We start from the raw sequence: 25,280 nt of genomic DNA on the forward strand, positions 1-25,280 counted from the left end.
TTTTACCGAATTCTCAACAGCTGAACGTTCGGTAATCCGTTCGGTAATCGAAACGGCTACCGAATGTCCGGTAAACTAAATTTTGGAATGCTGTCAAAAATTACCAAATTTCTCCGGTAATCTGCGTTTTAGAATTACCGTAGGATTTCGGTAATTCAATGTTTACTTTATGATATTTTACAGTTTTTTCGGTACTTGTCAAAATAAAAGATGCAGGCTAGAGAGTTTAAATGTTTTTATTCACAACATTTTTTAGGTATTCTGATGACTTTGTGAACAAATTTCGTCGATCTCACTAATTTTGTCCCGGAGTTGGGGGTGAACGCGTAGCTAATTTTCACTCCGTTTTACCTCGCAAACACCTATGCAGCAGCTGGAACAAAATGTTGATTATTTAATTGAGGGAAGGCAGATTAATTACATAAATGAACACTTACTCAAATGTCAGCAAATCGAACACTCCGCTTAATATGACCACAAATCGACGAGATTTTTTGACGAGAAGGTTTTTAGATAACACTAATTTTAAACTATAAAACCAAAATGAAAACTTCAACTTCCAGCAGTTTGACATTTCGAAATGTTGCTGGCAGCTTTACGGAACTTCGGTAAAGTAAGATGAGATTTACAAGCTTTTCGGTAGTATTTCTTACGGTATACGGTAATTGTTCGATTTTACTGTGCGTACTGTAAATTATTTGACAGATGATGCTGTCAATGAATCAAATTACAAACTAATCGGTAATAATATTACCGAACTTCTGTATAATGATGCATTTTTACCGAAAAACGGTTGTTTTTTCGCATTACCGAACTTTTCCAGCAAAATAATTACCGAACAACGAGATTGAATCTGAGTGTGTAATATATGTCATTTCTGGAGAAATTACATGGATTGATACTATAGACACAGTCCTTTTAGTATTGGGCGAACATGTTTCCGTGACTAAGATTTGAATCGAAAAATCACAGACAAACAGACGTCTCACTCTACTCACTTCCCATCGTTTCACTTTTTAACGGATTATTCAAATCTTCCGTAGTTCGCAAATCGCTCGCTCATGGCGCTCGCATCGTTTTTGCTCCTGTTTGACGTTTGCTCACTGCCGCCATCTACTCAGTAGGTTTGCGTACCACAGCATAATTAGCATTGGGCGATTATGTTTGCGTGACGATGATTTTTATCGCATTTTCTTCCAAGTGACACGTCAGTTTGTCTGTGCTATAGAGCTACTTTTATACATAGAATCGCTCAAGATTGAGGATCGCCAAACGAAGTATAGGGTAAACAAGTATAATATGCCCCCCTTAAGCAGAAATGGCAATATATCTAAAATTGGCGCCTTATTCCATCTATTGTCCACTGCAAATCGTTGTTTCTAAAGTCAGTGAAGTCTTGCATGAGAACTTTGCCTTTGGAGGGGCGGCTATGGAAGCTTTGAAACATTTTCCGAAAACTTTCCAAAATTTACCTTATCAAAACAAACGGGGCATTACGCCCCATCAAAACAAAAACGTCTAGCCCCGTGATAAAACTGTACCAGGGGATAATTCCACCACATGCTTATCCTAGGAGGGCCTTTCAACAAGTGTTTCACTGCACAAAAGTTGCAAAATAACACAAGCGAACAGAACTAGCTTCGTTTACAATGAAGTCAGCTTACAAGAGGTAAAATATTACGCCAAAAGCCTCGATTTCAAACTTTTTGATATTTTTATTGCTTTTCTGTACCAATCAACTAACGGACCAGCTTGATGGCAATTATTCTTTAATATTTAAGATTTCTAATCGATCACGCATGCAAAAAGCGCTTGAAACGCTAGAAAATGAAGGGGGGCGTTTTGCCCCGGTGGGGCGTATTATACCCTTTTACCCTAAGAAGGTAGGGGCTAGACAGTAATCAACGTCTTCTTCTTCTTTGTGGCTCTACGTCCCCACTGGGACTTGGCCTGCCTCGCTTCAACTTAGTGTTCTTTGAGCACTTCCACAGTTATTAATTGAAGGGCTTCCTTTGCCTGCCATTGCATGAATTTGTATATTGTGAGGCAAGTACAATTATACTCTATGCCCAGGGAGTCGAGAAAATTTCCTCGACGGGAACGGGAATCGAACCCGTCATCTCCGGATTGGCGATCCAAAGCCTTAACCACTAGGCTAACTGGAGTAATCAACGTATAGAACTTCATTATTGAGGGGGTTGACAGGGATGACTCCGCCACTGACCGTGATCAACGAAAGTTGGTCGTCTCGTTCGGTGCTGCGGTTATTGCTTCGTTTTGTGGTGTGTTTAGTGTACGTTAGACCGGTTTCGTAATCGGAATCCAAATCATTGCACATTAATTGTTTTCACTCACATTAATTATTTTCACTCATGCGGAGTACGCTTCTAGCTTGAGAAATTTGGGCATCATGAAATGTTGGTTCATGATAACACTGAATCAACAATTTGCCGCCATAATACTCGATTTGCAGCTGCAGCTCTCCAACATAGGTCACGCCCAACGCTCGCCTGATCACTCTCCACCTGGTCCGCCCATCGTGCTCTCTGAGCTCCATGCCTTCTTGTACCAACCGGATGGTTAGCAAACACCAACTTTGCAGGGTTGTTGTCCGGCATTCTTGTAACATGCCCTGCCCACCGTATCCGTCCAGCTTTAGCCACTTTCAGGGTGTTGGGTTCACCATATAGTGCAGCGAGCTTGTGCTTCTGCGCACACAACGCCGAAGATCGTCCTCAACACGTGTCGCAGAAATCGGTGATTGCTAATATAGCGAAAATCGCGATGAATTATAAAAGTCAAATTGGCGGCCAAATCCAAAATGGTTGCCAACACAATTTCAATTTCAAATGAAAGGTCTATACTTTCCCTTCATAGAAATGTGAAGTTGTTTACATGTTACAACATGAATTTCCGAGATATTACGCATTAACTAAGTGAAATTTGATAAATAATCGTCATTTTTGTGACCCTGTCAGTCCCTTGACAAGCAAAGAGTCCATCAATTTAACTTAATCAATGTAGTTTTCATTGTCATTCATTATCATTTAGCGAGCCTTTTCGATTGTTTATGCTGGTATAGAGGGCACCGATATGTCAAATGCGTTATACCATCACCACCATACCGTTTTTCAACATGTATACATTTTTTTACATGGGTGTAAGTTGACTGTTAACTGGGAACAAATTTCGCCTATCCTCTATCATGTTTTAGAGCCAGTAAAAAGACGTAACTACCAAACAAAAAAAGTTCAATTTTCGATTGCAAAACTAAAGTTAATACCGTTTCATCATGCTAAAAGCAAGCAAATATTTGAGTGCTGCGAATTCGCGACTTCGAAGTTGCAGAATGTGCGTGAAGGTTTACGTGAAAAAAACGAGAGGGAAATATTTTTTGTTTTTTTTTTTCACGCACATTCTGACAGTTCCTTACGAGGTTTTTCATTGGAGCGACAAAGAGTTGGAATCTCTTTTACCTTCGTAGTCCCGAATAGAAACGGTTTTATTTTTCAAGCTAGCTAATACACACCTACACACTCCCGGCGGCACACAGCTTGTAAACACGCACGAGCGTTCAATTTTCTTGCAACCACCTCTCTCAGCGCATTAGAATAACTAGCCACAGAAGTCCAATGTCGCGACTGTTCGTGTGACTAACATCTAGTTTGCCACGCCCTCATAGCGTCAGTAGCGGTACTAGAAGTGTCAAATAAATTTTGTTTACCAAAACAAAAGATCCTCTACCAGTTGGACACTTAAAAACAGTCAATTATTACAATTAAAGTTATTAATTTAATTAAATAGGAAAAGTGACTACAGCGCCATTGGAGTTCTAGTGTATTTCTATTCTCAGAGCGGTTGTCAAACACGCCGTCCACCATTATTCCAATTTTGTTCTCATGTTCAAAGTTTATTATTTTCCATTCGCGAAATTTTGATGGATAGTTGTTACAAAATTAGCTAACATAGGCTCAAAACAATGTTTATCCTTCTCCTCGCTTTCCAACGGCTTGACAGCGGCAAAAAGAGATATCGTGACAACAGTTTTGATTATATCCGCAGCACCTAGATAACAATACTATACAATCAATCACACAGGCTCAACAAGATTTAACATAACCTCCATCTTCAATGTTTGGCTCCCGCTGAGAGAGCATATTGAGTCAGTCCGCGACACTCAGAGTAAAACAAAGACTTCACAGATTCAGACTGGCGGCACGAGGAATTTAAAAATATGCATAACTTGTGATGGACCTTAACAAACTTTGGTCTTGAATACGTTTTACAGTCTCGAATAATCTACAGAATCTACCGCAATCACCATGCAATCTACGTTAGCGGTCATTGTTCTCTATGGTACTCCAAAATGTTACGAGAAAATCTTTCTGTGGTTGTACGACATTATTAGGTATGCAAAATGTCCTGGAGTTTAGAACTTTCAAGTTCTATAGAATCTTCCTCAATCGCCATTCAATCTACGTTTGCAGTTGTTGGTCTCTGATATCCATGGTGCTCCACAACCTTACAAGAAGCCCTTTTTTCGGTAGTCGGGTATTGTAAAGTTTGCTACATATGTCCTGATGTTCAGGACTTTCAAGTTCTACGAAATTTATCACAACCACCATTTAATCTACGCTTGCGAATAGCGGTCATTGTTATCCATGGTACTTCGCAATTCTACGAAAAAATGTTTTTGAAGTTGTCCGACATTGTAAGGTATGCAAAATGTGCTGGAGCTCAAGACTTTCAAGTTCTACAATATGTACCTCAATCGCTATGCAATCTACGCTTGCTGCTCACCTCTGCTGTTGTTCAGGGTGTTGCAGAATGCTAGAAAAAGTTTGGTTCACGATTAACAGACACTGTGAGGTTTGAAAAATGCCTGGAAGTTAAGAACTTTCAAGCTCTATAGATTTTCCCCCCGAATCCCGGCAATTTCGCTTGCTTTTCACCGAGATTGGCACCACCGAGTGCTCAGCAAACTTTGTACATTTATCCAACGAGGCTTGCCGAGTTGGATAATTACGACGAGTGCTGTAAAAATTGAGTTCTGCACCGAGTTGCGTACAACGTTTTTTGCAAGTTCATAAATTACCGCTTGAGGATAGTTTTGAACAAAACTTTTTCATCGAACTGCACACTGATGATCATAGCCAATAGACTCAGTCCCATGTTTGCTGGGTTTCCTATTCACATGGGACTGTTATGCGAATGGGGACAGTGTACAAGTTCTAAAGAACCGCCTCAATCGCTATTGAATCTAGATTTACAGTTACTGTTCACCGATATCCATGATTCTCCGCAATCTAACGAGAAGACCTTTTACGGTTGTCAGAAATTGCGAGATTTGCAAAAATCTTGAAGCTCAGGAAAGTTCTGAACTCCAAGACATTTTGCAAACCAAGCAATGTCTGACAACCTTAATAAATAACTTCTCTTTGTAATAAGGGGCATAATGAATACGGATTGAAGCAGCCTTCGTGGTTTGTAAAGAGTTTTTCATTAAAAATCTATAAAGAGTATAGTAAAATCTGCAACATGAGAGCAGGCCAGCAAGTTATCGAATGACAAACATCTGAAGGGTCTGGATAGAGAAAATTTTGAAAGGCACTTTTTGAATCATTACACAGCACCATAGATGGATAACTATGACCAAAACTGCAAGCGTATATTGAATGACAACTATAGTAGGCTCTGCAAAATATGAATGTTTCGAACTCCAGCACATATTGCAAACCTTTCAATGCCCTACAACCGTAACATGAATTTCTCATTGGATTGCAAAGCACCATCTATGACGAAGACGATTAGTCGCAGGAGTAGATACAACGGCGATTGAGGTAGATAGTTTTTAACTTGACAGTTCTGTATTCCAGCTCGTTTTCCACAACTAGTCATGTCCACCAATCCTAAAAAGAATTGCTTGTAATTTCAATATACCGGATAAGCCGCAACCGTTTATTGGAAATCTATTGTGACAGATTCAGTAGACCCTGAAAGCCCTGAGATTCAAGGAAATTTTGCAAACCTCACGATGTCTGATAACCCTAAAAGACTTCCCATTAGATATCGGTGATCAATTACTGTAAACGTAGATGCAATGCCGATTGGGATCATTCTGAAGAACTTGTACAGTACCATGAATAAAAAAGCCGAATACCTCAAGCGTAGAACACCATTTCGGTATATCCTATAGAGCTTGAAAGTTTTGAACATCAAAACATTTTTCAAATCTTATAATGTCTGACAACCGTAAAAAGAACTTCTTGTTGCATTGCGGAGCACCATGGACAACAACATAGATAAGTAGCAAGTGTAGATTCAATGAATAAAGTAGATTTTGCAGACTTTAAAAGTCTACCTCTAGAGCCGCTAACGTAGATTGCATGGTGATTGCGGTAGATTCTGTAGACTATGAAAGTCCTGAACTCCAGGGCATTCTACATACCTTACAATGTCGTACAACCTCAGAAAGATTTCCTCGGAACATTTCAGAGTGCAATAGATAACAATGACCGAGATTCAATGGCGGTTATGGTAGATTTTGTAGAACTTGAAAGTACTTCTCGTTCAATAAGAAAGCAACTCGGAACTTAAAGGTCAAAAGCCGCAAAGTTGTACAGTAGACGTTCGGTCGGTGCAAACGGTTTAACTGCAATGCTTTTTAACTGCAAGTCCGGTAAGTGCAACAAATTTGCAGTTATCGCACCGATAAAAGTCAAAATAGTGCGCCATGTTAGCCCAAATGAACAGTCGGATCACGTTCACGGTTATTTTTTGTCATTTGACAACTTCCAGACCAACAATTGAAAAGGCCACATCAACATTGCGTAAACAAACACGTTTCTGTCGACTTGAGGGCTTCTGAGATCCACCCACGCATCTCACCACCACTATCAGAAAGCTTGTTGTTTACGCTTTCTGTTAGTGGTGGTGAGGTGTGTGGGTGGAGTTCAAAAGGCCTCAAGTCGATGGAAACATGCTTGTTTACAAAATGTTGTTGCGGCCTTTTCAATTGTTGGTCTTGACTTGTTGACATCTGTCAGTCGTTGCAGTTACCGAATTTCGTTCGCTAAGTGAAACGTAAACATGTTGCAGTTATCGAACGTCTACTGTATTGAAATTGAGCTGCGGTAGATCCTGTTGACCATGTAAGTCTCAACTTGGATATCCTAGTACATCAAAATAAACCCAAAACAGCTGCCCGCTTATGTCTTGCGGCTCTAAGAGTATTCTGCATAATTGTCCCATGAATTTATTGCATTGATTACATTCAGGTGCCTTCAGAGCATATGGCTTAAATTTCTTAAATAACGTATTGGAGGCCTTGGGGTGATCTAGGTTTATTGGACGTGATTACTAAAGTAAATCGGACATCTATGATTTCCATAACCTATTTTTCAATGACGAAATACATGAATGTAAACAATTTCAAGGCACATTTCCAAAAAATACGAGAAAGCAGAGCGTTAATGATTAATCATAAATTTAATCATGATTAATGATTAATGATTAAGATTAATCAAAAATCAATAATCATAATCACTAAAAAAATATTTAATCATTAATCATTAATCTTAATCACACTGATTTCGCAATTTAATCATTAATCAGTAATCATAATCATGAGGAAAAAGAATTAATCAATCGTTAATCATTCATTACCAAAAATGATTCATTATATAAAATATATGATCCAACTTAAATTGGTTCAAATGCTGTTCTAAGTGTGATTCTTTTTTCAAAAATCTCCCAGACAAAGAAACTTTTACTTTTGAAACTTCAAAAATATTGTAAACAGCACAAAACCTTTTAATCATTTCCAGTTTTTATGATTGATTAATCATGATTAATCATGATTTTTAATCAATGAGCCGTTTTTAATCAATAATCATAATCAATAATCGCAGATAAAACCAATTTTAATCATTAATCATAATCTTTAATCATCCTAAAAATCAAATTAATCATTAATCATAATCAACAATCACCGAAATTAGAATTTTAATCATCAATGATTAATCATGATTAAAAATTTTGTTAATCATGAACGCTCTGCGAGAAAGCCACCTATTTCGACACCTCACCAAAAGGGGAGAGGGTGCAGGGGGATGCCCATCAATACATCTTATAGTTAGTACAACTATTCTTCTTGATGTACACTACCCCTCATAAGTACGAACTCACTTAAATAAGTATTGCGACACTCAGAGTTAAATATTGCATCACCTTCGAAAAAGTTTAGGATCACCTCAAAACAGCTAAATTGGTGCTACTTTATCTCGAAGTCCTGAAAATATGCAACGGTGCAGTCTTCACCAAAGTTATCCGGAAGGTCTTTGGCATCACAATGGCAAGCAGTTTGGTTCGCAATTCTGCCGCTAGGCGACGCTAGTGTGCATGGTTAAATTAGCATTTTTAACTTGTTCTATCACGTGATCATGATGAGATAGAAAGTTCAAGTCTTCAAGTTGTTCGGAAGGTCAAGGACATCTTAATGACAAGCAGTTTGGTTCGCAATTCTTAGTTCCATCTCGTGATCCTGATGAGATAGACAGTTAAAGTATTCGGCAAAGTTGTTCTGAAAGCCATGGACATCAACATTACAAGCAATTTGGTTCACAATTTCAATTGTGGGCTGCGTGGCCGTGCGGTTAGAAGCGTCAGTCGTCTAGCCGTTTCGTAAGCCTCGGAGTGTGGGTTCGATTCCCACTCCAGTCGGTGAAAACTTTTCGTCAAACGAAAAATTCTCCACTGGACCACTGGGTGTTCCGTGTATTGTCCGTTGTCTTATGTGTGTGATTGTTCAGTCTGTACAACATCTGGTTGAAGGCGGTGTAGTGTCTTTTTAAATTCTGTCGCTAGGTGACGCTAGTGAGCATGAAAAAATGAGTATTTGCCAATGACAAGCAGTTTATGAAGTGACTCAGACCTCAATCACTTGAATATTAAGTGAATCAGGCCTGAACCACTTGAATATCAAGTGAACCAGAACTGAATTACTTGAATATCAAGTGATCAGACCTGAATCTCTTGAATATGAAGTGGATCAGCCCTGAATCACTTGAATATCAAGTGGTTCAGGCCTGAATCACTTGAATAACAAGTGAATCAGCCCTGAATCACTTTAACATGAAGTGAATTAGAGCTGAATTACTTGAATATCAAGTGTATAAGACCCGATTCTCTTGAATATGAAGTGAATCAGTACTGATTTTTTTGAATATCAAGCGAATCAGGGCTGAATCGCTTGAATATTAAGTGAGTCAGACCTAAATCACTTGAATATCATGAATATCAAGCGAATCAGTCCTGAATCACTTGAACAGTGCTGAAAAATTCATTTCGTCATATCTAAATTCAATCACCTACAGCTCATTTTGGAGGCTGAACCTGAGAATATGGTATATGAAAGACTTGTACAGCTAGACCAGTTCTGCTAGAAAGTCACGGAAAAACCGATATTTTTCGAATATTTAACGTAAATGTCACGGGCTTCCTTTGAAAAATGCCAAATGATATTCACGGTGAATATCATTTAGCATTTTTCAAAGGTGGTCCGTGACATTTACCTTAAATATTCGAAAAATATCGGTTTTTCCGTGACTTTCTAGCAGAACTGGTCTAGCCGCACAAGTTTTTCATATACCATATTCTCAGGTTCAGCTTCTAAAATTAGCTGTAGGCGATTGAATTTAGATATGACGAAATGAAATTTTCAACACTGCACTTGAATATGAAGTGAATTAGACATTCACTGAATCACTTGACCATGAATTGATTCAGACCTATTGAATATGAAATGAATCAGACCTGAGTTACTTGCACATCAAGTGAATCGGGCCTCAATCTTTTGGATTAAAATGTCTCAGACCTCAATCACTTGAACATGAAGTGAATCAGAACTGAATCACTTGAATATGAACTAAATCAGACCTGAATCACTTGAATTGAAATGACTTATACCTAAATCACTTCAATATGAAGTGAATGAGCCTTGAATCACTTGAACATGAAGTGAATCAGACCTGAATCACTTGATTATGAAGTGAGTCAGACCTGAATCATTTGAATATCATGAATATCAAGTAAATCAGATTTGAATTGATTGAATATAAAGTGAATCAAACCTGAACCACTTGATTATGAAGAGAATCAGACTTGAATCACTTGAATATCATGAATATCAAGTGAATTAGATTTGAATCGCTTGAATTCAAAGTGAATCAGACCTGAATCACTTGAATATGAAGTAAATCAGACCTGAATCACTTGGATTAAAATGAAACAGCCCTGAATCATTTGAATATGAAATGAATCAGACCGGAATCACTTGAATATGAAGTGATTGGGCCCTGAATTACTGGAACATGAAGTGAATAAAACCTGAATCAATTGAACATGAAATGAATCAGACCTGAACCTCTTGAATATGACCCGAATCACTCGGATTAAAATGACATACACCTAAATCACATGAATATTAAGTGAATCAGACCTAAACCTATTGAATATGAAGTGGATGAACTGCTAATCATTATTATGTCCAAGACCTTCCGAGGCCCATATAGCCGAGGCGGTAAACGCACGGGTATTCAGCATGACCATGCTGAGGGTGACGGGTTCGATTCCCGGTCGGTCCAGGATCTTTTCGTAAAGGAAATTTCCTTGACTTCCTTGGGCATAGAGTATCTTCGTGCCTGCCACACGACGCATGCAAAATGGTCATTGGCAGAGGAAGCTCTCAGTTAATAACTGTGGAAGTGCTCATAGAACACTAAGCTGAGAAGCAGGCTTTGTCCCAATGAGGACGTTACACCAAGAAGAAGAAGAAGAAAACCTTCCGAACAACTTTGCCCAAGACTTGAGCTTTCTATCTCATCAGGATCACGAGATTTTCATTCATTTATTTAGTATTACATCAAATTCAAGATAAAACTGAATCAACAATATTTCTCCATAATACACGGTTCGTGGCTGCCGCTCTCCATCCTCGGTCGCGCCCGATGCTCGCCAAGTCACGCTCCACCTGGTCCGCCCATCGTGCTCTCTGCGCTCCACGCCTTCTTGTACCAACCGGATGGTTAGCAAACACCAACTTTGCAGGGCTGTTGTCCGGCATTCTTGCAACATGCCCTGCCCACCGTATCCGTCCAGCTTTAGCCACTTTCAGGATGTTGGGTTCACCGTAGAGTGCAGCGAGCTCGTGGTTCATCCTTCTCCGCCACATACCGTTCTCGTGCAAGCCACCAAAAATCGTCCTTAGCACGCGTCGCTCGAAAACTCCGAGTGCTTGCAGGTCCTCCTTGAGCATCGTCCATGTCTCGTGCCCGTAGAGGATTACCGGTCTTATTAGCGTTTTGTACATGGTGCATTTGGTGCGTGGGTGAATCTTTTTCGACCGCAGTTTCTTGTGGAGCCCGTAGTAGGCCCGACTTCCGCTGATGATGCGCCTCCGAATTTCACGGCTCACGTTGTTGTCAGCCGTCAGTAAGGATCCGAGGTAGACGAATTCCTCCACCACCTCGAAAGTATCCCCGTCTATCGTAACATTACTACCCAGACGGATCCGGTCGTTTTCGGTTCCACCTACCAGCATGTACTTTGTTTTTGAGACATTCACCACCAGTCCGACCTTTGCTGCCTCGCGTTTCAGGTGGGTGTACAGCTCTGCCACCGTTCCAAATGTTCTGGCAATAATGTCCATGTCGTCCGCAAAGCACACAAATTGTCCGGATTTTGTGAAAATCGTTCCCCGGCTGTTGAGCCCGGCTCGTCGCATCACACCTTCCAGAGCGATGTTGAAGAGTAGGCATGAGAATCCATCACCTTGTCGCAGTCCCCGGCGAGATTCGAATGAACCGGATAGTTCACCCGAAACCCTTACGCAGTTTTGCACACCGTCTATCGTTACTTTAATCAGTCTAGTCAGCATCCCAGGAAAGCCGTTTTCGTCTATGATTCTCCATAGCGCTGCGCGGTCGATACTGTCGTATGCCGCTTTGAAGTCGATGAATAGGTGATGCGTTGGGACCTGGTATTCACGGCATTCTGCCGTACGGTGAAGATCTGGTCAGTTGTCGACTGGCCGTCGATGAAACCAGCTGGGTAACTTCTCACGAACTCATTTATTTTAGTTGAAAGACGACGGAAGATGATCTGGAATAGCACTTTGTAGGCAGCATTCAAAATAATGATCGCCCTGAAGTTCTCACATTCCAAATGGTCGCCTTCCCTGTGAATGGGGCAGATTACCCCTTCCTTCCACTCCTCCGGTAGCTGTTCGGTTTCCTAGATTCTGACTACGAGCCGGTGTAGGCAGGTGGCCTACTTTTCTGGGCCCATCTTGATGAGTTCAGCTGCGATACCATCCTCACCAGCTGCTTTGTTGGTTTTGATCTGGTGAATGGCATCCTTAGCTTCCCTCAGCGTGGGAGTTGGTTCATTTCCGTCCTCCGCTGCACTGGCGTCGTCGTTTCTTCCGTTGCCGTGGGCTCCCGTGCCTACGTTCTCCACGCCGTTCAGGTGCTGATTGAAGTGCTGCTCCCACCTTTAGATTACCTGACGTCGGTCCGTCAAGAGGGCTCCGTCCTTATCCATGCATATTTCGGCTAGCCTCACGAAGCCGTTGTGGGATGCGTCTAGGAATGCGTCGAGATTCTGGTAGAACTTCCGTGTTTCTTGTGAACGCTACAGCAGTTCCATTTGTTCACATTCCACTTCTTCCAATCGGCGCTTATTCTCTCGAAAGAGACGGGTCTTCTGTCACCGCGTTCTTTTATATCACTCCACGTTCTGCCGTGTCCCATGCTGCAGCAAGACCGCCCTCGCTGCGTTCTTCTCTTCCAAAATCTCTCTACACTCATCGTCGAACTAATCGTTCCTTTGGCTCCGTTTCACATACTCAACGTTGATCTCCGCTGCATTGTTGTTGTTTTCTTTTATCGTATTTCAGCAGTCCTCGAGAGGGGCTTTATTGAACTCGTCCTCGTCCGGCAACGCTACCTCGAGATTCTGCGCGTACACCAGGTAGCGGTCAGAGTCGATGTTAGCGCCACGCTTGACGTCGATAAGTGAAGAGCCGTCCATCAATCAGGACATTGTCGATTTGGGATTCCGTCTGCTGTGTAAGTGTAAGTGTAACGATAAGGGTCATGTTCTTGGAGGCGGCGGAATCAATTAGTCGTAGGCAGTTTTCGTTCGTCAGCTGATAGGCACTGAACCTTCAAATCGTCGGTCTAATCCTGAGCATCTTGACCTCGTATTTTGAGCAGTTATCGTACTTGCGTTCAAGCTGCGCGTAGAATCCGTCCTAGTCATCATCATGCTTCCGGAGTGTGGACTGTGATTTCCATAACTCTGCGCGGTAGATACTTTCGCCGCCTTGAAGTTGGTGCAGATGATGCGTTGGAACTTCGTATTCACGGCGTTTCTGGAGGATTTGCCTTACAGTGATGATCTAATTAGTTATCGGGCGGCTCTCGATGAAACCTGTTTGATTACTTGTGCTGATTCAATATATTTTAAAACGAGTTTAACGATTTTCCCCTTTATCTCGAAACAATTGTGAATATAACTTACATTTATTTTCTTTTCGATACACTACTGTTAACTACCATGGATATCAGGATAAAAAACAAAACCAACACCGAGTTATTTCAACCATATCCAAAGGATAATATATTTCTCTTGATTTTGGTAACATAATGTATGTTGTTCGACAACGTTTGATCACATCCAAACTTGGTTTGTTGTTGTTACGTATTCTGTAATTTGAACTTTGACCAAAGCGATGATAATTGTAGATAGACTGGATAAAATTGCAATCCACCTTCAGGAAACATTAAAAAATAGTTCCTGAGTATTTTTCCTCCAATACTAGAACAGGTATGCGCGTTTTCAATTGCATTCTGGTACGGAGAATAGGCTTTTTTTAAAGCTTTGACACAACATCCCCATATCCCGACGAGAGGAAAGCAAGCGCATCCCCCTTCTCAGTCGCTGGTATCCGTCGTGGTAACCGTGTCTCGTCCTTTGTCCCTCGCGGGAGCTTTGCGCGCTGGCCACGCCAACCTAGGATAAGGGAGACAAGGGTGTGTAAAACAAGCGTACTGGGTTGTTTTGGTGATTTTTTTTTGGTGTGAGAAGTCATTCTTGGGGTCGTTAGTTTGGTTTTGGTTTGGTTTCGGAGGCTTAGGGCAGAGGCGACGAGTTGGTCTGAATTTTCTGAATGGGCGTGATGGCCGTGTCCATGATGTTGAACTGACTCCGGCTGAACACGTACCGGATCATGGTTCGTAAGTCGCTGCGGCCACTCTGTCTCAGCAGCACGTAGATGTAGGGATCGAGCATGAAGTGCAGCAGGATCAGTATGTCGGACAGAGCGAAGAACCAGGTAAACCGTGCCTTCACTTCCGGTTTCAACAGCTGAGCCAGAAGGATGGACACCTGGGGAGAAAGGGAAAGAAATCATACAATCCACCAGAAATATATGTATCACATTCGATACCTACCATCTGCGGGAGCCAACACGCGAGGAAACTGATGCTCAGGAACGTCATCAGTTTGGCGAAGCGGATTTCCTCCGTCGTTGGTTCGCCGACCATCCGGAAGATGGACGAATCGGTGAAGCTGGCCGATTTTTGCGAGCTCCTTAGGGTGGCCCTTTCCACCATCGGCATCGGCTGGATTGAGCGGAACTGCCTTCGCATCTTGTGGTGGGACTGATACAGTACCTTGCGCACGCTCAGATTGCATATCACGATCCCCGTGCACAGGATTATGCCTGGAGGAAAGATAAATAGTGTTTAAACATTTTTTATTTTTATATTGTGCAACTTGAAAGATGGAATACGACTATTGACCAAGAAAAAATGTACATATTATATTAAACAGGGGGTGGCCAAAATGTTTGGGATAGGCAACTTTTTTTTTCTCTCACAAAAAAGTTCAACATGCTATAACTTTTCATAGAGTGCTTAAAAAAATCTCAAATTTTGACTGTTTGTCAACCTATTATGTGCATCGTTGGCACAAATTTGGGCTCGATTGATTAATCTTTCGCAAAGTTAGAACCGTTCGGGTAAAACACCATTTTTTTACAACTAATTTTTGAGCTGCCATATCTCGGAAACCTCGGGCCCATATAGCCGAGGCGGTAAACGCACGGGTATTCAGCATGACCATGCCGAGGGTGACGGGTTCGATTCCCGGTCGGTCCAGGATCTTTTCGTAAAGGAAATTTCCTTGACTTCCTTGGGCATAGAGTATCTTCGTGCCTGCCACACGATATACAGATGTAAAATGGTCATTGGCAGAGGAAGCTCTCAGTTAATAACTGTGGAAGTGCTCATAGAACACTAAGCTGAGAAGCAGGCTTTGTCCCAGTGAGGACGTTACGCCAAGAAGAGGAGAGGAGGATCTCGGAAACCAATGAACCGAATTGAATGAAATTTTGAACGTACACTAACAATATACAAATGCTTCACAATCTATTAAAACATAGATACTTTTTAAACGTTGAAAAAAGTTATCATGGATTGACACTTTTTGGATTTTTCCCGAAAATGTATTTTTTTACATGAATTTCAATAAATTTCAGTGTTGATATCCAAAGATTTTCCATTTCTGTTCTCAAGTTATCTCTAATCAGATATATTAAAGCCTATTAAGATTGATGAAAGAACACATTTAGTAATTTAGTAAATTTGACTTATTTTCCTCTATATGGGTAAAAATTTCAACGCGGTGTAACTTAATTGGCCGTGAGAAAATATTATATTATATAACGTCGTATTAAGTATCAAAATATTGTTGATGAACGTTAAAAAATTCATTCAATTCGGTTCACTGGTTTCCGAGATATGACAGTTCAAAAATTAGTTGTCTAGCGGTTTTCAGATCGTGCACCGCGGTGCACTTTGGTGCACCGCAAAGTCTCGACAAGTGCACCGCAAGACATATCAATATCCTGCTATCACTACAACGAACAATTTTCGAAAATACCTTGTGGTCCACTGCAAAACGAAGATCCGAACGATCGCTTTAAAAATTGCCAAGGCTCTTGCCGAGGGAGAGTTTTGATTACCCTTGATTAACCAAGAGTGAAAACCCTTCCAGGCGTTTTCAAAGAAATTTACCAATAAAGGGTGAGTCGATAATTATTGTGCCATTTTCAAACTAACGTAACTTTTTTCCTACTTCACCAAAATCAACCAAATTTTGTACAGTTTCTCCTTAGAGTCTATTGTTTACATAAAATGAATTGAGCAGTTATCAGTGAGATTCCGCTCGATATAGAATAAATTTAGTTCACAGTTCTAAAAAAGATGTTGTACAATCACATGGTAAAATCTAAAATCATGGTATAGCGCCTTGGAACAATTGATGATTATACATTATCAGATCATCTTAATGTTCGTCAATAGGTTTCAGGAATGGTTGTCGGTGAAACATAAGCTTGGAGCTGGGTGAAAACCTGGCACGATGCGCATAAACAAACCAGAGAGCTTTAATTATTTGTTGCAAGTTGAGCCTGAACATGTCCACATGGAGGGCGTTAATTGAAAATGTCGTGAATTTCACTAAAACGCATCCTAAATTTGAACCTATACCAAAAAGTTGAAATACATACATATACGAAACTACAGTAAGAATTTGGTTTCATTTCGTTAACTGTAGACAATTTGCGAATCACTTGAAGGTAGGGTGGCACAATAATTAACGACTCACCCTTTAATCTCGTGAGAAATGTAAGAATTTTTAATAAATCCGGTAAGGATATTCCATCATAAATTATTGTACAAAGAATCTGTAGTGAATCTTCCATAACTTCGTTGAAAATCTCAAAAGAAATTCGATCTGTATTGCTACGAATTCTCGTATGACCTGGGAAAGGTCCTATCAAGAATCTCGCAAGCAGCTTCCAAACATTTCTCTCAATTTTCCATTGCTTTTCAAATTTGATATTTTTGAATTTTGATTGTTTTTGTATTACTTCAGATTTCCTTATGAATCGGCCAAAAATCAAGGATGAAATTCTTCGAAAATCTTGTCAATAATTGCAAATTTGCCAGGAATCTTCCGAGAATCCAGTTATAGTTGAAAATTCTAAAAATGATACAAGGGTAAACGCAGGAGTTCATCGAGGTTCTTGTTAACTTGATATGAATCCACCGGGGATTATTGTTGTCCGAAAATTTTCAAGAATACCCTCAACAACAGAAAAAATGTCTTAGGTTCATCAACAGTTTCATTCGTAGTAAGCACTGAAAAGTTATAAAAAAGCTAACCAATGTTATGCACGCTAACGCCGCTCAGCACTAAATTGCATAATTTCCAGACTACCAAAAATGTGTAACCCTTGCACATTCACAAAATCAGCTCCTGTGTCCGCAAAATCGTTAAATTCGCAAAAAAAAAAAATATACTGCAATCTAGCTAGGTTTACTAGTGACCTTGGAAAACTAAAAAAATATCGACATTCCACATCTAGATGAGTGTACGAGCTGTTTTTGAGAATGTGTAACTGTAACACAATTTTGTGTGGTCTGGAAATTATGCATTTATGAGTAGGGCTTACACATTTTAGTGCTGAGCGGTTTTACTGTGTGGATTACTGCACGAATTTATACTGGCCTGCTTACTCTCTCAAGAAATTTGACGTTTGAGAGGTGTCGGCACCGCTCAAACGTCAAATTTTCAGTGAGAGTAAGCAGGCAAGGCATAAATTCGTGCAAGTTCATACCATCTACCCCCTGTTCATTTGACCGCATCTAATCTAAACACTTTTTGCAGCAGAAGACACTTAGGTAAATATGACAGCATTTTTAAGAAATTCTCAAATCGGATTCTTTTACTATAATGAACAGGTGCACCGTGAAGCAATTTATTTCCCAAAAGTGCACCGCGAGCCAAAAGGGCTGAAAACCCCTGCTAAATAATAGTGTTTTACCCGAACGGTTCTTACTTCGCGAAAAATTATTCAATCAAGCCCAAATTTGTACCAAAGATGCTCATATAATAGGTTGACAAACAGTCAAAATTTGAGATTTTTTGATGCACTCTATGAAAAGTTACAGCATGTTCAATTTTTTTGTTGGAGAAAAAAAGTTGCCTATCCCAAACATTTTGGCCATCCCCTGTACATTAATACCATGATTTCGGGTGAAATTGATCGACGTGAGCTCCTTTTTAATTTGTCAAAAATAACACTTTAAACTTGAAATAAGATGTGAAAAATTTCCGTCATGTGGCGCAAGGATTATTGAATGATGAGTAGTAAATTTGAATTTGTAGTATTAAATTTGATATTTATTTTTTGCAAAATGCGAGATAACCGATATTGGAAGTCACGTTTAAACTTTTATTGCCTTTTAACCCTTAAAAGCCCTACACGAACCACTTTTTTTCAAACGGCTACTACTCAAAGACCATTCAACCAGAAAATTTGAAACCAATTTTAAATTAAATGCGGTCTTCCAATATCTGGGTGTGGCATCCCCCCTAACCTCTCCCCCCTTTCTGGGTATTGCAAAACGCCTTACCACGAGGGTATTTTTCTGCAGTTTCATTGATTCTCACACACATTTTCATTCTGAAACCTGTGTTGTAAAATGTATTTGGACATAAAACGATCGCTCTGTGCTATGAACATGCCACTGCTACGGAACCGGTTCCGGATGTTCCGGATTACGGTTCTACCTGGTCATTTTAACCCGTGATTCTTAGAAGGCGTTGTCTTTCGGCGCAAAGCGTGTTTCTCATTATGATTCGCACTCAAATTCTCTCTATTTTCATTACAACTTACACCTCTACCATCGAAATTTGTTTATAAGCAGTTTTGGACCGTTTAAAAACTACTGGATGTGGCCACCGGACCTAATAGACGGGCTTGGTGGTCTAGTGGCTACCGCTTCTGATTTATATGCAGAAGGTCCTGGGTTCAATCCCTGGCCCGTCCCTTTCCTCCTACTTTGTATCTTTCTATATACTTTCTCTCTGCTCCCTACATATACAACTCATGTATATAAACATGTTCATAGCCGTCGCTAGAACAGAAACGGGTTGAAAAAGCCGTTTCCCTTCCTTCCAAACTTTCACAGCACAGTGTCACATGCCTATTAGAAAACGCCTACAAGTTATGCAATCATGCGAACTGTGCCGCACATCTTCAAAATAATAAAAACACACAATTCTATCACCTTCCCCTGCAGGGGACCATGGTATCCACAAACCAATGTGTGAACCTTCTGCCAACCAATTCCCACCAACACTCCAACATCCGCATGAATTTGTGCTGGCGCAGAGGTATATTCGGCCAGATGTGGATACAAACGATTGCAATCATCACTTCCTTACCCCTTCCCCACATTGACCTGCAACCTGACGTGGCAGGCGCCATTGTCGCCTAAAAATAGAAGATCACCAACGCTCACACACTGAAGATGCCTGCTAGTCCCCGGCAGTTATCTCATTGGCCCTTGTGTGAGTGTAGCTGGTCTGGCGATACTGGAGTAGCATCCACGGGCGGTCAATCAAGCTCAAGCTCAAGCTACTGGATGTGGCCACCGGACCTAATCTCCGGAGGAACCTACTGTATACTGGTGCTCACATCTATAATACATTTTTGTGGCTTTATGTATTGAGTGTCTTAGAAAAAAAAGGTTTTATATACTTACCTCTTTATTTTGGAATTTTCACCTTTTTGATTAATCCACCTAAAAGTGCGATAGGAATTCACTTTTCTCATAAATGAAGATAGAGTATTGGTGTCTTCTGCAAAGTTGCAGAAAAGTGAATTGTTGGAAAGTTTGCCGAACAAACTCTTACCTTATTTGCTTAATTTTAAGAGTTATGTGTCATTTTTTGTGAACGACCCCTTGGAATAGGTTTTCCTGCATAACTTTTTGTATGGATCTTTCGGAACGTTCGTGTGTTCAACAAAGTTGTTCTTGTAATGAAATACACCTCCTTCTGCTTTTTTTCTTTTTACTACGATAACGATCCAAGTGGAACAGAGCCTGCATCTCAACTCTCCTGCAGGATTCCTGGAGGAAACCTAAGATTTTTGCAGAAATAATTGCTGGAATATCTCATGCAATTCAAGCCACAAGCTTCTACTGATTTTTATTCTCACTCATTCGCCTTCATAAACATGAGAAAGAGCGTAATGTAAGAGAGGTCAAGTACCACCTCTTCTATCCTTTTTTTTCTTGTGTTTGTTCAGAAGAATGAGTTAAAAGATGTCTACGCTAGTGATTACTGCTGAGATCCCTCCAAAAAAAAACCTGCTGGGATCCCTTCAGAGATTTATACAAGGATTATTTAAGTTTTCTTACAAATTTTCCAGCTGGGAATCAACTTGAGAGCAATTGGGATTGCTCCAGGAATGATACTAGGAACAGGAATTTAGAAATTCAAAAATTTAGAAATTTTTGGTAGAATCCACCAGGAAGTTTTGCAGATATTTCTCAGACAATTTTTTCTGGGAATCTTCCAGGAGCTCTAGAAGGACTCTCAAGAGCAATTTCCAGAGAAATTCCAACTGAAAATGTATAAGAGATTTCTGGAGAAATTCTAGTATGATTTTTTCTGGTACTACAAGGAACATTTCTAAGGGAATCCTTGAAAAAATCTCTGTATGAATCGCAAGAGAAATTGCTATAGAATACATTGGAGAAATTTCTGGAGGAATCCTTGAAGGTATCACAGAAGGAATATGCATAAGAATATGTATAGGATTCCATGGAGAAACCTCTGAATCAATTCAAAAAGAACCCCATCAGATATTTGTGGAGCGACCCCCATTGGCGTAGCTTTTCTTTTTTTCTCACTCATTCTCTTTATAAACACGAGGAAGATCTGAATAAAACAGGGGGTCCGTGTTCCTTCTTCCATCATTCTCATTGGCGTAGCTAGGGGGGGTTCCAGGGGTGCCTGGCACCCCCTAGAATAAATTTGGCACCCCCTAGAATTTTTCCTTGACAATCACTTAAAATTTAAAAATTCATATGATTATTCCAATGTTTATTAATGGCGTATTTGAACAAAACATTAAATACGCCTGGAGTTACTTGATTACCTGTTTTATTTTTAGAGATTTGGATTGGTAAGAACAATCGGCAGACTTACTTTCTGGAAATTAAGCACCAAAATAGTGTATATTCAATCTTAGCTGAGTAGTTTGTTTAGAAATCTCTAAAAGGATTTCCCTGAGACATTATATAAACTATGTGTATATATGCTGGAGGTATTTAGGCTCAATTCGTGGATTTTTTTGTGATTTCTCTGGGCAAATTCTCACGGTATTGGTTATTTGATTCAATTTTGTTTAGTTGGTTTAATTGGAATGCATTATTGTAAAATCCAGCGAATTCGTTTGAATAAAGCTTATAGTAATAAAATATTAAGTACGTGACGTCTCTAGTAATTATTTTCGGTCAAACAGACTAGAAGAGCTAAGTATGATGATGTAACTAAAATAGAACGTTTTAGGTTTTATGAGCGGTTTTGAAAGCCACGCTACAAGATTAGTTGGTCTCCAAAATGTTGGTTGGAATGTGGGTTTCTCACGGTTGACTTATTCAATACAAAATATGTAGACACTTTGTCAAACAAAATTTCAATATTTTTAAACATGATAAATTTCCAAAATAAGGTTCATTTCCATACAAACGAAAGTTGCAAACTTTGGGCTGCGTTTTCTCCGATGCCTACTCCTATTGAATATTAGTCTTATGCGATATGGGCAGTACAGGATGTTAGTATTTTCGGATCGATCACAACGTTCATAGCGACAATCTCTTTTTTATAGCTTGCACATGAAAATTATTTGCAAGAACAATTGTGAGAAGTATGAATTACAGGAATTAAAAAAAAAAAACAACAAAATATATGTGTTGTACAGAAATATTGTGTTTTCGGTTCGAACTAGACATTATTCGTTAAGCTACTTTTAAATAAATAAAAAGAAAATCGCGTTAAGTACTGTTCCTTTGAATTCCACTAAGAATTTGCATCCTTTGACAGATACGTATTTCGACCTCAACTGTAAGGTCGTCTTCAGTGTCTTGTACTTGACTCGAGTCGTGCTTCCTTCAAAGAGCGAATAGCTCACTGGAAGCATTGAACGTATTTTTTTTGTAATTCTCCATGATTTCATTAACTTTATATTTATTGCATTTGAAAATTGCTTCGGCAATTTGTTTCAAATTTTGTTGGCATATTTTTGAAAATTTATTCGAAAATTTCTTTGACAATTCCTTTAGCTATTTCATCGATAATTTTTTCAGCGGTCCTTTTGTGAGTTTCTTCACTATTTAACATTTTCCTGGAGAATTCCTTTGGCAATTTGTTTTAAAAATCCATAAGTAATTCTTTTTGAAATTTTTATAGGAAGCCTTTTTGGCAATTTCTCTGGAAATTCCTTAGGCCCATAATTTGGAAATTTCTCAAACAATAATTTTAGGGATTTATTTCACAATTTTTTTAGGTATGTTCTATGGATATTCTTTTGGTATTTCTTCAGGCATTTCTGTGGAAATTCTTAGACTATTCCTTTTGAAATTTAAAAAAATCTCATTTGGACTTACTCAAAGAATTTTCAAGGGAATTGCGATTTCCAAAAGAATACCCGAAGAAATACGAAAATGGAAATATCGGATGAATTGCAAAGGAATTCTCGAAGTGATTTTCAACTACAAGAAATACCAGTTTAGTTTTCCAAAGGAATTGCCAAATAAATTTCCATTAAAATTATCGGAGAAATTTTTAAAGCAGTTGTTCTAAAATGCCTTTAAGGATTTCCTAAGGAATTCCGGAAGAAATTATGAAAGGTTTTCAAAGGAAATTGGCCAAATCCAAACCCAAATAAATTGCCGACATATAGGAGTTACTGAAGAAATTTTCATAAACAAAATTGAATGTATTTAAAACGAAATTTTCAAAGGAACTCTCGAAGAATATGCCGAAGAAGGAATTACCAAATAATTTTCCAAAAAAAAACCATGTCAGAGTAAAGGAGTTGTTGGAGAAATTATCAAAGGAATTTCTGACGGAATTTTAGAAAGAATTCCAAAAGGAATTGCTGAAAGAATTTGCATGCAAATTCTGAATTCTGACTGTAAGAGCTCTAAAAAAATGCCGATGTTTAAAAAAAATCCAGAAATTACAAAAATTACAAGAAAAGTTCCCAGAGTAAAAATCGGAGAGGTCTTCAAAATATTTGTCTAAGAAATTTCCAAACTAATTGCTCATGAAATTCCCATGGAAACTTTTGAAGCAAGTTTCTCCGGAATTGCTGAAGGTATTCCGAAAGAATCTGCTGCAGGAATTTTCTAAATCATTACGGGAAAAACTCTCGAAGAAATTGCATAAAGAATTCTCATAAGAATTCTAAAAGTAATTCATACCAAAATTTTCGAAAGAGCTTTTATTGAAATTACCGAATACCTACTCGGCATACAGGGGATACTCAAAATTTTAAAACTGGGACAGGTAAAATTTTCACTTTTCAAAAAAATGTTCAACTAGCTGTAACTTTTCGGAAAAGGGCATCGAATATTCTCAGATTTTTACTGTGAGTTCATCAACTAGTTGTGTGCTGGTGGTCCAATTTTGGAAAAGATCGGGCTTTTTAATATGAAGTTAAAAAGATTCTATAAAAAGGTATAATAATCCGATAGTCAACTTTGAGCTGTTATATCCCCGGATTCAACCAACCGAATGCAATAAAATTTTAATCATTTATGACTAATATAATGAGCTATTTAAAACTTTTGACCAAACTTAAAAATCTTTACATGAAAGAAAATTAAAACGATTAGATTATTTTTCTAATATAACACCAATTTATCTGAAATTTCATCATCGTTTCAAAATTATGGATAGTAATTATAGTTCATTTAAATTCCCTCTAATTGACTTGAATATATTTATGTTTCGAAGGAAAGCAACCAAATGGCCGGCATTAAATTGAAAAAGTAATGGGATAAATATGAAAAACAGATAAATTTACTAAAAAAAAACATAGCATAAATTAAATCGCAATAACTTTTTTTTCTTATATATAATTTCAAATTAAGTCAAATGTTTTTCAGGGTTCCTTATATTAGTCATAAGTGATCAAAATTTCATTGCGTTCGGTTCATTGAATCTTTCTAACTTCATGTAGAAAAACCCGATCTTTCCCATAATTGGACCAGTGATACACAACTAGGTAATGAACTCACAGTGGAAATTTGAAAATATTTGAGGCCTTTTTCGAAAAGTTACAGCCAATTGAACATTTTTTGAAAAGTGAAAATTTACCTGTCCCAGTTATTTTTAGTATCCCCTGTATAAAGAAATTCAAAAAAATACCGATGAAATTCACGATAAAAAAAACGTTTGAGACATTTCCCAAGAAATGTTTGAGGTTGTTCTCAGAGTCATTATCGAATGATTTACCAGAAGTATCCTCGAAGAGATTCTTAAAGAAATGGCCGGAAGCGTTATTATAGAAAATACAAAAAAAAAAAAAAACAAATACCAAAATCATTGTTGGCATAATCAAAAAAGAAAAGCTTCAGAGACTGCCAAAAATGGCGAAGTAGCTCGCGAAGAAATGCCGAAGGAATTTAACAAAAATGCCAAATAAACTCCTATAGGAATTGCTTATGAAGTTTCCAATGTAACTACCGATGAAATATTTAGATAATGTACCGGAGCTGTAACAAATTCTTAACATATTACCGAAGAAATTCTCAATAATATTGCTAAAGTGGAACCAAAGAAAGGGCCGGGGAAACTTGCTGATTCCATGGGAATTATTTAAAGATTTCTAAAAGGATTTTGAATTGACAAACGAATTGCAAAACAGTTTGCAAATAAATTACCGGGAATAATCCCTAAACAATTGTCTAAAGCACAAATTTCCCGTAGTACAGACCGAAATCGATTAGTTGGAGTCGAGTTTCAAAACCTCCCAAAACATGTATCTTGCAAACGGAATTCTGTACGAAGCTGAAATTTTGACTGATTTTGAATCAAAACTGATTTTACAAGTCAAAATTTCATATAAATTAAATTTGAAACGAAAATAAAATAAATATCTCGTGTATTATGCAATTTTGTAGTTCTTAAGATTTTAATTTCTCATAATTACTCTGAAAATGTATTCTTGAACACATGATTGTTTTCAATCAACAAAATAGAGGGGTTGTCGCGATGAAAGTTAAGTTCAATAAGTACGCGAAGGCTAGTTTTTCCCGCAACGCAGTAGTACTGGAAGCCATTGGATC

General features: G+C 38.8%; 1 protein-coding gene across 2 annotated transcripts in view; it reads right to left on the minus strand.

Annotated features, from left to right (window-relative positions):
* Window positions 1–13,653: 13,653 nt before the first annotated feature.
* LOC115260159 (prostaglandin E2 receptor EP4 subtype-like) overlaps window positions 13,654–25,280 on the minus strand; it is a 71,090-nt gene continuing 59,463 nt past the window's right edge. The window contains exons 4-6 of one of the 2 annotated variants that reach the window (XM_062858811.1): window positions 14,514–14,785; window positions 14,285–14,448; window positions 13,654–14,073 (exon numbers count right to left, since the gene is read on the minus strand). In XM_062858811.1, the coding sequence (XP_062714795.1) occupies window positions 13,995–14,073; window positions 14,285–14,448; window positions 14,514–14,785 (515 nt within the window). In that variant the 3' untranslated portion in view covers window positions 13,654–13,994. Of the gene's footprint in view, window positions 14,449–14,513; window positions 14,786–25,280 lie in introns of both variants that reach the window. The other variant, XM_062858810.1, reaches the window with a different exon arrangement.

This window comes from Aedes albopictus, chromosome 3 (genome assembly GCF_035046485.1).
Source record: "Aedes albopictus strain Foshan chromosome 3, AalbF5, whole genome shotgun sequence".
In the NCBI taxonomy this organism is placed as follows: Eukaryota; Metazoa; Arthropoda; class Insecta; order Diptera; family Culicidae; genus Aedes; species Aedes albopictus.